Raw genomic sequence first — 14,645 nt, 5'->3', positions numbered from 1 at the left:
GTTTTGATATATTGAAACATAAGAATGAGAAAACAAGAGTTACTGCAGTATGCAAGGCACCTGGTTATACTTGGAGAATACATGCTTCACCAATTGATGATAAGAAGGGGGTTAAGGATGGTACGACATTTATGATCAAGTCATACTATCCAAAGCATGCTTGTATATTGTCAACATATCACAAATATTACAGCACATTGGATTGCAAAAACACTTGCTCCTCACCTTAAGGTTGAGCCAAATATGACTGTAAAGTCCATGGCCACCTTCTTGCATGAAACATACAAGATTAAACCCCCTTACATGAAGTTGTAGAAATGGATCATTGCCCTAGAAATGACACAAGGTAGTCATAAGGATTCCTCTACTGATCAAAAAATTTTGCACATACATTGATTATAGGGGGATAAATAATTGGGAGATGGAGCGTCAGACTGCTTTGCTGTATAGGGTAGTAGAACCTGGCCACGGTCCTGGTGTAGGCAGACCATCGGATCAAGGAAGTCAGCTTCGTTTGACAAATTTTTGGAAGCCCCATAGGAAGGATTCCTTGGTACCAGAGGTGATCGGTGGTGATGACTTCTTGAGGCAGGCGACAGAAACAGTTTTGGGAGAAGACGATGGAGCTACCATTCAGGATAATGGAATACCATATTTTCAGAAGAAATCTTTCTCCACGGTGATGGGAGGGGCTCTCCCCGGTGTGGATCAGTTGTCTAATCCTATCCACGCTAGTACAAATACTAAGATTGTGATTCCACAAGACGCGTACGAGGAAAGATTAGACAAATTTAAGTATGATCTAATAGGAAGGGAAAACTTTCGGTTCTTATCCATGGATGATATCCACAAGGCTGCTACAAAGGGGTGAAATTTGAAGGGTAAGATAGCATTCGCACCAATGGGGAAAGGGTACGTTCTTTGCCAGTTTGAGTTAGAAGGGGACATGGCAGCAATCTAGAGAAGAAACTTCATTAAGGTTAGGGGTCAATTCATTCCTTTTCAATGGTGGAAACTAGACTTTGATGTTCACGCAAAGAATTCCCCTGCTAAGCTTGTGTGGATTATGTTTCCAGACCTTCCTCTAGAGTATTGGCACGAGAAGATTCTGTTATCAATGACCAAGGGGGCGGGCAGGCCTGTAGCTTTGGACCAAGGCACCAGGTCAGCTGCTATGGGAAGTTTTACGAGAGTCCAGGTGGAGGTCATTATAGGCACTAAAAGGGTAGAGGAAATTCAGGTGGAGAGGGGACAACCAAGGTATGGAGAGATTTTCTGGTCTAAACAACTCATTACATATGAAGGTGGAATAACCAGATATGGGTTTTGTAAAAAAATTGGTCATTCTCTTTCTGATTGCTAGGAGAAAAAGGCAGTTGATGATAAGGGTAGACACATGGACGGAGCACCAGGGGTGGCAGTAATAGATGTTAGTGGAGGTTTTGGGCGGGGATTGAGTGTAGGGGGCAGTGGTCAAGCTGAGATCCTAGTTTTTTAGTGGAGGTTCTGGGCAGGGATTGAGTGTAGGGGGTGGTGGTCAAGCTGAGATCCCAGTTTCCTTTTTGGGGAGGGTTTCTTCCCATTCGAAGGAGAATTTGGTTACCATATCGGGATCTCTTTCCAGGGAAAATATTCTCTCTACAAAGGAAAGAGACTAAGAGATGGGGGATTTATCGATTATCCTTCCTTTAGAGAAGGATTCGGTGATGGAGTCAAATAAGGTAACATCTAGTGGTCCTAAATATTTGACTGAGATAGAAACGGTTCATCAAAGTAGGTCATATGCTAGGTTGGACTTTGGGTCGGACCAGGAATCCTTACTCGATCCTAGAAAGGAGTTGGTGGAGGAGAATCATTGGTAGGGAGAGTTTACTATAGAGGAGGAATAGGCGCAGGAGCTAGATGGCCATGGAAGAGATGCTTATGCGACCTACGCTATTAGGGGTCGAGGTGGTGGTCATGGTCTTGGCAAGGGAGTAAGTCACAGAGAGGATCAGCCTGTTCACACAAGAAGCTTCTAGTAGTGTGTGGATGGGGTGATGGTGGTGTACCATGAGGATGTGGAGGAGGTGGATAGGGTTATTGGTGAAATTGAGCGTGGTATAGAGGATAGGAGAAAGCAGAAAGGGAAAAATGTGGCTTTCCAGGAGCAGGCTTCTCGAAAGTCTGATAGGCTGGCTTTATTAAAGAAGTGATTATGAAGGTTCTCTTTTGGAACATTAGAGCGTTGAAGAAGAAAGCTGCCAGATTGGCCTTAGGGAAGATTTTGAGGGAGAACAACCCTGAGATAGTTTGTATCGCAGTGCCAATGATGGAGCTACAGAAACTTCCCAGGTTGTTCTTTAATAAGAATGGCTTCAACGTGGATTTTATCCATAATGAGAGACTTGAAAAAGTCCCAAATCTATGGGTGGTGTGGAGGCGAGGTATTAGTAAGCCGACGATGATATCATTGTCGGATTAGCATGTTCCGATTAGAATGGTGTGGTAGCAGAAACAGTTTGTTTTGTCTACAGTGCACGCGAACTGCTTCAGGGTGACTAGAAGAGAGCTCTGGACAAACTTGGCCGCCTCTAGTCCTAGTTAAGGCATGCCATGGATGGTACTAGGTGATTTTAATGCAACTCTCCAGTCCAATGAAAAAAAAGGCCATGGATCATTCAATATGGGTTCAACTGTAGAGTTCGAGGCGATGGTGGATGGGTGCTTGCTTATTCAGATTCCTCAAAGGGGCGCAAGTTCACCTGGATGAATAACAGGAGAAGAGGAAACGTGGTAGCTGTGTTGGATAGAAGCTTTTGTACTGACTCTTGATTTTCGGTTTTTCAGGAATTTCACCAAAAGGTGCTAACTAGTGCGGCATCTAACACTCCCCTTTGTTGGTGGTCTCGGAGGCATGTAGTCACCTGGTGAACTGCCCTTTCTTATTCTAGAGGTTTTGGACAGAGCATGAATCTTTTTTTAATATAGTGAGGGGGTCTTGGGGTGAATGCATCAGAGGATTTTCCATTTATGTCTTCAGCCAAAAACTAAAAAGGTTAAAAGGTGTGATCAGGTCGTGGGCCAGAGAAACTTTTTCAAATATTAATTTGGAAATGGAGAAGACGATGAAAGAGTTGGAAGAGGTGTAGTAGGAGATTGACTTGAATGGTATGGATGATCATATTTTTGGTCACGAAGCTGATGCAAAAACTTGGTATCTAAAAGCAATGGAGAATTATGATAACCTTTGGGCTGAGAAGTCACGAGCGCGATGGAGGTTAGAGGGTGATCGATGTTCTAAATTCTTCCATGTATCTACGAAAGTGTGAAGAATTAAGAACGCTATTCGGTCTCTGAAAGATGGAGCTAGCTAGATTATTTTAGAGAAGGGGCAGCTGGAAGACTATGTTAGTGGTTTTTATGAGACTTTCCGTAAGAACTCTCCTACTATGGAGCACTTGGAAAGGTTAGATTGTGTTCCTGTGGTGCTGACCGATCATGATAGATGGAGGATGGATGTGATGCTGTCCAATGCTGAGATTAAAGGGGTTGTATGGGAGCTCGAGCCTGACAGCTCCCCGGGCCTAGAGGATTCCCAGGTATATTCTATAGAGTATGTTAGCATGTTATTTCTGGAGATGTATGCAATGCTGTTAGGGGCTTTTTCACTTGCGGGTTAATGCCATATAAATTGAATAGCAATTTTCTAGTTTTAATTCCTAAGACAGAAGGGACCATGTCTTTAGATAAGTTCAGACCTCTATGCTTGGGAAATTTTTTCTATAAAATAGTCTAAAAAATTATGGCAATGAGGCTTTCTGCTCTATTGCCGAGGCTCAGATCAGAGGAGCAGGGGGCTTTCCAGAAAGGTAAAATCATTCACTCCAACATAATATTGGTATCAGAGTTATCCAATATGATGTTCACTGAGACTAGAGGGGGAGGAATTGGGCTGAAGATTGACATCCAGAAAGCTTACAACACAATTTCTTGGAGTTTCCTCTATCAGGTTTTGAGGAAATTTGGCTTCTCTGACAGATGGGTCTCTTGGGTTCACCAATTGTTGGTCTCGGCCAAGCTGTCTGTCCTTTTAAATGGAGGGCCAATTGGGTACTTTGGGGTGGAGAGGGATTTAAGACAAGGGGATCCTCTATCGTCCATGCTATTTATTGTGGCTGGGGAAGTTCTCTGTAGAGGTCTTCAATAGCTTGTGGTTCATAAGAAGATATTACCGCTCAAGGGTCCTCATGGAGCGATTACTCCTGCTCACAGTCTATTTGTGGATGATATATTTATATTAGCTAATGCATCTATCAAGTATTTGAGGCACTTGAAGAGCTTCCTTCAGAGGTATCAGGAGTTTTTTGGTCAGACTATTAACTTAGAGAAAAGCAAGTTGTTTGTTGGTCCCCTTTCGCTACAGAGAAAGCAGACCATTGTAGAAGAGCTGGGAATTCCCCTATGTACCTTCCCTACAAGGTACTTAGGGGTGGAGATCTTCAAGGGTAGAGTTAAAAAGGAGAATGTGTTGCCTATCATAGATAGGGTGAAGGACCGATTGGCAGGGTGGAAGGGGAAAATTCTCTCAATGGCAGGCAGGGTTGAACTGGTGAGATCAATTATATCGAGTATGCCTACTCACAGTTCTGTTGTTTACTGGTGGCCGGCGTCCCTTATTTCGCCTTTAGAGATGACGATGAGAAATTTTATTTGGACAGGAGAGGTGGACACTTCGAAGAAAATTATGGTCAATTGGGACCAACATTGCAAGCCTAAGGAGGAGGGGGGCTTGGTCTACGCAGATTGAGAGAGGTTAATATGGCCATGCTATATAAAACAGCTTAGAGAATAAAATACGAAGACTCCATGGCAAGTAGGTTTTTAGGGCTAGATTTCTCAGCAAGGAAGGCATGCCAAAGAAAGGGTACAAAAATTCTTCTATCTGGCCTGGCATTAGGAGAATGTGGAATTATATTTCCACTAAGGAGAGGTGGGTAGTTGGTGACGGTCACGATATCAAATTCTGGAAAGATGTTTGGGTCGGTTCAGCAGTGTTGGAAGATAGCACAGCTATGGAGGGTATTAACTCTCGCTCTTTAGATGGTAACGTGAATCGATTCATTGATAACTTCAAGTGGAGGCTACCAACAGTGAACTCTCTAGTTATGAGAGGTTTTTTTGAAGAAGTCAAAACGATCTCCATTCTAGATTATATGTGTCGTGATAGGTGCGTTTGGAGTTTAACAACTGATGGAAAATTTAGCTCTAAATCTACGTGGGAAGATTTAAGAGTGAAGAAGCCTCCTGCTCCTTGGGCTTCCTTAATCTGGTGCAAAAGGCAGCAACTGAGGGTCTCCACCTAAGTGTGGAGGGTGCTTAACGGGAAGATGCCTACTGATGACAAAGTGAAAAAGAGGTCAGTGCCCCTTACTTCTAGGTGTGAGTTATGCAAATCTGATGAGGAATCTATGGGTCACGTTTTTCAGAACTACCCTTTCTTTGTGGAGATATGGAGTCTATTGTGTGAGTGTTTTGATGTTAGATGGCAAGTTCAGGGGTCTCTGGTTGAGCTTACGCAGTGGTGGAAAAAAAATTAAATCAGTCTGCTGCAAGGAGGCATGGAATATGGGTCTGACCATAGTGACGGATCATCTATGGAGGGAGAGGAATAATAGAGAATTTGAGTGCAAAGCTCGCTTGCCCAGGTATGTCTTCTTTATGGTGGTTGAAGATATCAGAAGAAATAAGCCTATGACTATGGGAGAGGTCAAATCCTCGACAAATCTGATGTGTTGTAGGCGGCTTGGTCTTCAAATTCAGGGCACTACTCATAGAGATATATTGGAAGTTTTTTGGTGTAAAACCCCCATTAATTAGGTCAAATTAAACTTCGATGGTAGCTCTCTGGGGAACCTTGGTCGTGCAAGCACGGGAGGCATCTTTCGGGATCATTTAGGAACTTATAAAAAATTTATAGGAGTGACAGGGGTTTTCCAAGCTATAGTGGAGGGTCTAATGGAGGGGCTGATGTGCTCCAAGGACATAGACATTCAGCAGTTGTGGGTGGAATCTAATTCCAGTGCGGTAGTTTCTTCGTTTCAACAAAGGAAGATTCCATGGTATGCCCTTCAAAGATGGTTGTTTCTATAGCCCTACCTGGATAGCATCAACTGGAAAAATTTCCCATAGTTATAGCGAAGGGAACACCATTGCGGGTTATTTGGCTAGAGACACAGCAAAGTCTAGATGCTCGGGGAAAAATGTGGGTTTTCCCTCTCACATTTTGGATCTTCTTGCAAGGGATTCGGATGGGAGACCTCACTATTGTTTTTAGTATGCCTTTCCTTTTCTCTCGCTGATGGCAATGCCGAAGGTGGGAGGTTAAGAATTGCAAGCGGTGTTTGATTTTCGTTATGTATCGATGGATTTTTCTTCTTTTTATGAAATAAAATTTTTTAGCAAAAAAAAAGGATTCCTCTACTCTGTTACTTACATATGATAATTTGGTGTTACAGAAGATGCCAGATAGTTTTTGCAATATCCAGTACTATGAAAAGCATGACATGTTAGGAACCCAGTGTTCAAGAGAATGTTTGTTAGCTTTAAAGCTTGTATTACTAGTTTTTTGAAGGGATGTAGACCATTTATTGGTCTAGATGGCTGGAACTTAAAGGGTAGATATGGAGGCATCCTTTTGTCAGCAGTTTCTTTTGATGAGAATAATGGATTGCTCTCAGTGACGTATGCTATTGTGGAGGTTGAATACAAAGAAAGTTGACTTTTTTTCCTTGAAACTCTACATGAAGCACTTAGACAGGCACCTGATGAGTTAGCCCTAAACCTTTATGTCAAACAAACAAAAGGTACTGGATATTAATTTATAGTAACTACCATTTACTCCAAACTTCAATATTATATTTAGATGAACTTTAATTTATTTTTTATGTTTTGTATGGTTTATCAGATGCCATTACCAAATTATTCCCTAATACTCATCAGAGATACTTTGGGAGACATCTGTACCAGAACTTCAAGTTAGTTTTTTTTCAGGACAATTGTTTAAGAAACACTTTTGGTCAGTAGCATCAACAACAACTCTCCTCCAGTTTGAGAAGGAAATGAACTCCATTAAAGAGATATATGATGATGCATATAGTTGGTTGATGAGTAATCATCAAAGATTATGGGCAAGGCATGCATTGATATTAAAGGAAAGAGTCCTCAAATAACCAACAACATGACCGGGTCATTCAACCATTGGATATCAGATGTGAGGGACAAGCCTATTATGTTGATAATTGATGAGATAAGACTGAAAATCATGAATAGGATGTTTATGAACTTTCAAAAGGGTTGCAACTACCTAGTTGGTGGCCTAGTCACATCTGATTTGAAGAAACATTTAGATAATGTCCAATAAAAAGCAAGGGAATCATAGTGTATCAAGGTAACACACATGCATTTGAGGTGGTGGATATTCATGGTGGTAGGGTTATGATCAATTTATCAGAGAGGATATATGGTTGTAGGATGTGGGATTGTACTGGGTTGCCATGTAGTCATGCAGCAGTAGCTATTAGACACACTAGGGGTCATTGGAGTCTTACTGCAGTTCATACTATGGTTTCAGTACATACCTTCAAGCATATAGTGAGTTCCTCCAACCACTCCCAGCATTGGCAGATTTAGTAGTTTATGGTTCTGATATGTTGGTCCAACCTCCAAGTCTTAAAAAGAACCTGGTAGGCCTCATAAAAACAAGAAAAGAGAATTTGATGAGGGTCCTGTTGCAAAGTTCAGGAATAAATCATCAAGTGTCAAATGTGATATCTGCAAACTAGTAGGCCACAACAAGACAACATATCCTCGAGATGGAGAACAACTGAAGAACAAGAAAACAACAGGCATGAAGATATGACTCCTCACAAGTATTTTACAGCTGAATATTAATTAACTTATCTGTATGCTCCACTTTTAAAGTGTCCTTTAGTGATTTGTGTAGAGAAAGCAAAGGGATGAGAGTCAACATGAAGGCACCAGCTCTCAAATACTGATTAGGTCACAATCACCTATCCAGCCTACAAAGCTAACAACTCAAGAGAAAACCTTAGCCAGGAAAGCTGCCAAGTACGCAAAATGGAAGGCAAAGCATACTAAGAAGAAGTAGAGAGATAGATGTTGTTGCTAATGAGAGCATAATATCTTTAAGAAGGATGTTGCTACTGATTAGAGCACTTTTGTTTCTTTTCTTCTCTTTTTTTTTTCACGATCGTGGGATGAATGAATTTTAATGGGTTATGGAACAACTTTAAAGTGAGAGTTGTGACTTGTAATATTTACGTCTGATGTTAATGAGATTTAGACTGTATGGGTGCATCTTAACAAGTTTTTTGAACATATTATATATATGATGTTGATGTTGATGTTGGTGAAGATTTTTAAAATCAAGAATAGTCTTATTACTACATGGATGCAGTCTTAACATGTTTTTATAAGGTCTCGTATTCAAACGAAATTTTGTCCTTTTTTTTTTAAGTCCAGGTTGTCCTATATTGAAGGGAAATGTTGCCCATTTGATTAAAGTAACCAATTAGTTAATTATAAACATACTAGGTTTAACATAATAAAACCATTGCAATAATCCCAAAATGTACTCCTTCCATGGTTAGGGGGGAAAAACCAAAAAAAAAAAAAATTACAACTTATATATCATCTTCCCTAATTCTTCATTTGCTCGTAAACCAATTTCTTCATTCTTTTCTTTAAGACACTAATCTCTTCCTTCATTTTTCGATTTTCTTGACTTATCTCACCTACGGCTGTCTGGTGAGTGATTGGGTTGATGTTGTCTCTGGTAATAGATTCACTCTTAGTTCTTCCACAGGGTCACACCAAGAAAAGAATCCACAACCATGAGGTGTATTGGGGCAATAATAGTATGATTTGTGGTTGCTATTAACATTCTCTGATATTCTAACAAGTGCCCTCTTCAGATAGTAGCACACAGTGTTCAAATACTATAGAGATGAACCTTGGTTGCTATTATTCACACTAGATGATATACATTGAAAATAAAAATTAGATTATATCTTCTCTGACCATTAGTGGAAAGACTACAGCTCTTCATAGTTATGACATTGCTAGATGATTTTAATTAAAACACATGATTGTTAATGACAGCAACATATTAGGGATATATCAGCTTTACTATCTAGCGAATAACTCTCTTGTAAATTCTGAGTTCATAATTGAAAATGGACAGCAATATGATTCTGAGATGAGGTCTAAGAAATGGAACAACACCATGTTCCATTCTTACAGCAATAAGAAGCCATATGATTCTGAATTCATATTCATATTCTAATATACACTATTCTACTGTTGTTCTATTATTCTTTCACTCTACAGAAACATACAAGTGAGTAGAAAAATTTGAATCACTTGCTGTTGATATACAACCTTCTTCTGCTATCCACCCCCAGCAACCCCACCTACAAATTCTTCATGACTGACACTAAAAATCAAGGAGCAGAAAATATGGGGTACACTAACCCTAACAATCGAGGAGTAGAAACTTTAGTCATACCCTAACAATCGTGGATGATCATAAACTTTCAAAGGAGCAAAAATGGGGGAAAAAATAACACATGCGACCTCATACCTTCGTCGGATAGTATTCTTAACTTTGTCGGAGGGTATTCTTCACTTGGCCGGAAACTAGAGCTACTCTCCTTTGATGGAGAAGGTAATGGTTTAGTTGAGGTGGGATCTGAGGAATTTATTTTAGGCTGAAATGTGTTACAGGGTATAAAAGGTAGGGTATCTCTGTGAAGAGTAGTTAGGTCTTTTTAATTTCAAGCTAACACCAGCCTCACAGTGTTAGTTTTTTGGGTTTAAATGTAAAAAAATGAAACTATAGGGGGATGATGTAATTGAGGCAAAGGCAAGGGGTGGTGGATGTAAATTTTCCTTATTTCTAACTAAAATCTAAGAACAAAATTTAAACTTTTTTTTTTTTGGTCAAATTGAGATTTTTGAAGAGGAGTCTGCATTTAGAGTTTACCCTACTACAATCATTATTATTTGACTAACAATCTATTGTTTCTAGTGATTTTGTGGTAGCTAAGAGCACAATTCCAGTTTGGGAAATCTTTCTTATACTAGGTAATACTTGTTTTGTATTTTATATTTTTGAAAAGAAAATTTGAACTTCTTATTATAATTCTAAGATATTTTAAGTTCTTTGTATTTAAAAAAGAAGGAAGAAAAAGAATGGACTATTTCCAAACAGTAATATGTATTGGATATACTATGTGCACCTTATACAATTACATTGAAAACTTGCTCTCACCTAGGTTGGGACAAACTACATCAAATTGCAGTTGGCATTGCTCAGGAATTAGAGTATTTACATGGTGGTTGCAATACTCATATTCTACATTCAGACATTAAACCTCATAACATTCTTCTAGAAGAAGATTTTTGTCCAAAGATATCCAACTGTGGTCTTGCCAAACTATGTTCTAGAAAAGATAGCATCGTATCAATGGCAATTGCTAGAGGGAGAGTAGGATATATTGAACCAAAAGTATTCTCACAGAACTTTGGAGCAGTTTCACACAAGTCGGATGTCTATAACTATGGAATGATGGTACTAGAAATGATTAAAGGAAGAAGAAAGAGCAAGAAATATGGTTTTAGTGGGTTTATGGTGCATGCTGTTGGATCTAGTAAATCGACCACTAGTGAGCACAGTGGTGGATATGTTGAAAGGAAACGTTGAATTTTTGCCAATTCCTCCCAACCCTTTCTTATCTTCTCCTTCAAGATAACTTAATAGATCAATATTTTTGTCATATCTTGTTGATAACATTCTCTATATCATAAATGAATGTGTATTTCTCAAGGAAGATATTCTATCTATTTATTTAGATAGATAGGAAAGACAACTTGCATTTTGGTTGTGTTTTTTGCTTTTGTTTTTATTTATTTTTTTTTTCTTTCTATCTTTTATTATTTTTTTAAAAAGAATTAGATAGTTGTAACCAATGAGGTGGGACTTGATCCTAGGTCACTTTTTTTTTAACTTCGCTTGATCACTTATTATTCAACGACATGCATACTATAATAGGAGTAAGTTCAATATGTTACAAAATTAAAAATATACATCAATACTTCTTAACTAGAAGACTTTAGGATATTATGTCATTTTAATCATACAACCATTATTAAAATTTAAATTACCTCAAAACTATATATACTAATTTTTTTTTTTCAATTATCATGATAAATCTTTGATAATGACCATATTTCATCTTATAGCATATTAATACTATCTTCAATTAACAGGACATTCCAGATACGTATGGAGATAGAGATAATGGCATGGAAACCCTGAGCATTCGATTTGACAGAGAAAGAGTTAGATGAAAATCTCACCTTTATTCTAATGTTATAAATAAGTTTAGTTACTAATTTCACACTCAAATGACTGATGAGAAAAATATTGTTGTGTTATATTGACTTTTCATCTTTCAAAAGTTAATATCTCATAGTTAATGATTAATATATTGAAACTTAGTTCATCAGATCATGACTTTTTTTTTTTTTTTTGTAAGTAACCTTAATATGCATATTTGAATATGTTATTATTAAAGTGAACAACAACAGAAAAATCACAGAGCAAGCCAAGAGCATTATTTTCGGACTTAATTATCTGCCGACCTGGGGCCGCTCACTACTTTTTTTTTTTTTTTGGGTAATTTCCCTTCTTCCTTCTCCTACTCCCTCTCCCTCACCCTTTCCCCTTCTTTTGTCTCTCAACTCCAAAAAACTGAGATCCTGGAGTATTCAATTGTCACCCAAAGAAGCTAGAACTTAAACTTCAATTACTCTATTGGGAATAGAGCTTAAATTTATGGTTTATTCAGACCACCATTAATATATAGAAAGTTGGCTTTTTTTCAAAGAAATTAATTATTCTTTACTTAAAATCTCTCTCTCTCTCTCTCTCTCTCTCTCTCTCTCTCTCCTGAAATGTGAACTTCAATTAATCAATAAACTATAACTTTAGGAACTACTAATTAGTGCATCATTGGCTTTATATGATAAAGATATGATATATTTTGTCAATACAAAGCTATTGTCCAAAAAATACTTTTCTTTCTATCTCTTTGTGATTCTGTTATGGCTATTGTTCTAGTTGTTACGTATCAATAATAGCTTAATGAACAAAAATAGATATAAGATATATTCTCATGAGTCATGTATTTTATTGACCAGGCATTTGCTATTGGTCTCAGTATCGTATTTGCACAATTTGGTCTTACTATGGTATTAGGATTTAGGAGTATCATCATCACTTTCGTTGGCAAGCATATAGCAGTATGTAATTTTTCCCTGCTATTTTTATTCATGGGTTGCATTTGTTCTTGAACTAATATAATTAAACTGGTCTCACATAGTGACAATTTTTATATGTGGGACAAAGTTTTTAGTCCGAGAGCTCCACTTTTGCCAGAGACGCAGGGCACACTAAATGACCATCCTACCCCCTTGTGTCTATGGCATAGGGGGACCTCTTAGACAGAAAACACTTGCCCTTCATATATAATCTAAAACTTCTTTGCATGTAGGTATTGGGTCACCTTGCACTTGCTTTAGTTGTTTGGAACCATTCTCAACACACAGACCCCACTGACAATTCATCAGTGCAGTCCTTTCATATGTTCTTTTGGAAGGTATGTCACTTTAGTTTTGTAAAAAAAAAATAATAATAAATAAATAAATAAATTTAAATAATCTAACACAGACTAAGATCTCTTATACAAAAATAAATACAAAAGAATACAAAAAAAAATCTTCAACATATTTGTGAGGGTTAAATACTTAAATTGGTGACATTTTGGTTCAAAAAGGTAAAGATTCAACATAAATTCCCCATGCATAACAACAAATAGGGTCTGCCATTTTTTCTCAAAGAATAACCACTTAGGGCTTTTTTTATTACCTTAACCATTTTCAAGAATATAATGCATTGATTTGGTTTGTTTTCCCATTTATACATTCTCACATTTGTAATCTATGTCACAGAAACAAAAGAGAAATTTTGGAAAAGAATCTAAAACAAAGTATGAAGTTAAGCAATAATAATAATATATCCTTAAAATGTGTCATTTTTTATATGGATAATCTTTTTGAGATGGGGTAATAAATTTCAAGCCTAGTATCAAGAAGACAAAAAAGAACTCATTTCTTTGTTCTTTGGTGCGTTTTAATGTGTATAAGAATTTATTGACAATCCTATATACCATTGAGATATTCTTTTGCATTTAGCTTGTATTGAGTTCCTTCTCACCTAGTTTGTAGGTTGAGAAGGATATCCAGTAGTTAGAAGAGCAAGATAAGAAGGTGAATTCACAAAATGGGTTCAATGATATCAATATACTATTTTATTTTTAGTTTTGTAAATGTCAATATACTATTAGAGATTTAATATAATGGAAACAGTAGTTATAACGTATACCCAAGTTGTATGATATGGTACCAATGGGGTTGGTAGCCTAGGGGTGAAAATGTCCTCAACCCATCACTGCTTGAGTCGGTTGGTTGTGGGTTCAAGTCTTGACATGCCCACTATTTCTCATTGGTCCTGTGAAAGCCTTGCTTGCCGTATGGGGGCTATAATCACTACCATGGAGCACCATTTTTTTTTATCAAAAAAAAAAAAATTGTATGATATGATTAAAGTTATCTAGAACTATATTATATTAAAGTACTTTTCTTTTTAATCCCTGTACTCTAGGTTCCGGACAGCCCTTAAGCTAAGTTCAAGAACTTTGCTTGAAAGTGGAAAGTGTTTTGCTTTCAATATTGATTTCCAAAGAGAACCAATATCTGCTTTCGAGCAACCCTCAAGGAGAGATCGTCCATTCAGGCCAATGTTGAGCGTGAACCAATTTGTGTTAGAACACACCAATGAAAAGGAAAAAAATAAAATAGATTCGCATAAGATGCTAGAGAGATTTAAGAAGGTTCGCATGCTAATGTGATGTGCTATGTCTTAAGGCGTCAAAGAAGATGATTCACTATTTTGGAAGAAAAAATTACAATGGAGATCTCTCAACAACACCCAAACTCACGGCAAGAACATTCGTCTAGAGACCGTAACACGAAAAACCTTAAATCTCACTTGCTTACAGAACAAGACGTCATAACATATAATACTCCTCCAAGTCAGGTCAACCCATCAGGTCGCATTCAATCAGGTCGTAATATACTGGAGGGGCCAAGCCCTCTGTTATCATCACAAACCACATGAAAATAAATAAATAAATAAAATTGCTCATTCAAATCGCCACCAAATTTTATCATCCCAAACCACATGAAACTAAAACTCAAGTCAATATTTACAGAAAAATGTAGATTGGGAAGCAAACGTGATTGAGATATTGTTCATGTTAATATCTATGTCACAGAATTTATTCTGCACATGAGTATACTCAACCTATTTTTCATTCTAAAATCTATTTTATATGTTAGTTATCATATAATATAAATCATTCCAAAAAGATCCTAAGAATTTCTAAATTTCTATATAATTATTTCTCGGTAAAAAGAATTATAAAAGGCAACGTGACCCTTGTGCCAAGACATATGAGGTG

The 14,645-nt window shown here is 37.6% G+C and overlaps 1 protein-coding gene across 1 annotated transcript; it reads left to right on the top strand.

Moving 5' to 3' along the window:
* The first annotated feature begins 2,039 nt into the window (after positions 1-2,039).
* LOC122077985 (PR5-like receptor kinase) lies at positions 2,040-10,765 on the top strand. Its single transcript, XM_042643866.1, has 3 exons — positions 2,040-2,164; positions 2,224-2,426; positions 10,338-10,765. The coding sequence occupies exons 1-3, from the start codon at positions 2,040-2,042 to the stop codon at positions 10,763-10,765; spliced, it is 756 nt and encodes a 251-aa protein (XP_042499800.1).
* Positions 10,766-14,645: the final 3,880 nt, after the last annotated feature.

This window comes from Macadamia integrifolia, chromosome 5, assembly GCF_013358625.1.
Source record: "Macadamia integrifolia cultivar HAES 741 chromosome 5, SCU_Mint_v3, whole genome shotgun sequence".
Lineage (NCBI taxonomy): Eukaryota > Viridiplantae > Streptophyta > Magnoliopsida > Proteales > Proteaceae > Macadamia > Macadamia integrifolia.
The sequence above is the reverse complement of the archived record's forward strand: the minus strand, read 5'-3'. Positions and strand labels throughout refer to the sequence as shown.

Excerpts from the sequence above, each read along its gene's own strand:
- LOC122077985 (XM_042643866.1), top strand. The coding sequence starts at position 2,040 with ATGGTGGTGTACCATGAGGATGTGGAGGAGGTGGATAGGGTTATTGGT. Across the intron at positions 2,165-2,223 it reads CAGGAGCAGGCTTCTCGAAA|AGCGTTGAAGAAGAAAGCTG; the intron begins GTCTGATAGGCT and ends TTGGAACATTAG. Across the intron at positions 2,427-10,337 it reads ATGGGTGGTGTGGAGGCGAG|GTTGGGACAAACTACATCAA; the intron begins GTATTAGTAAGC and ends GCTCTCACCTAG.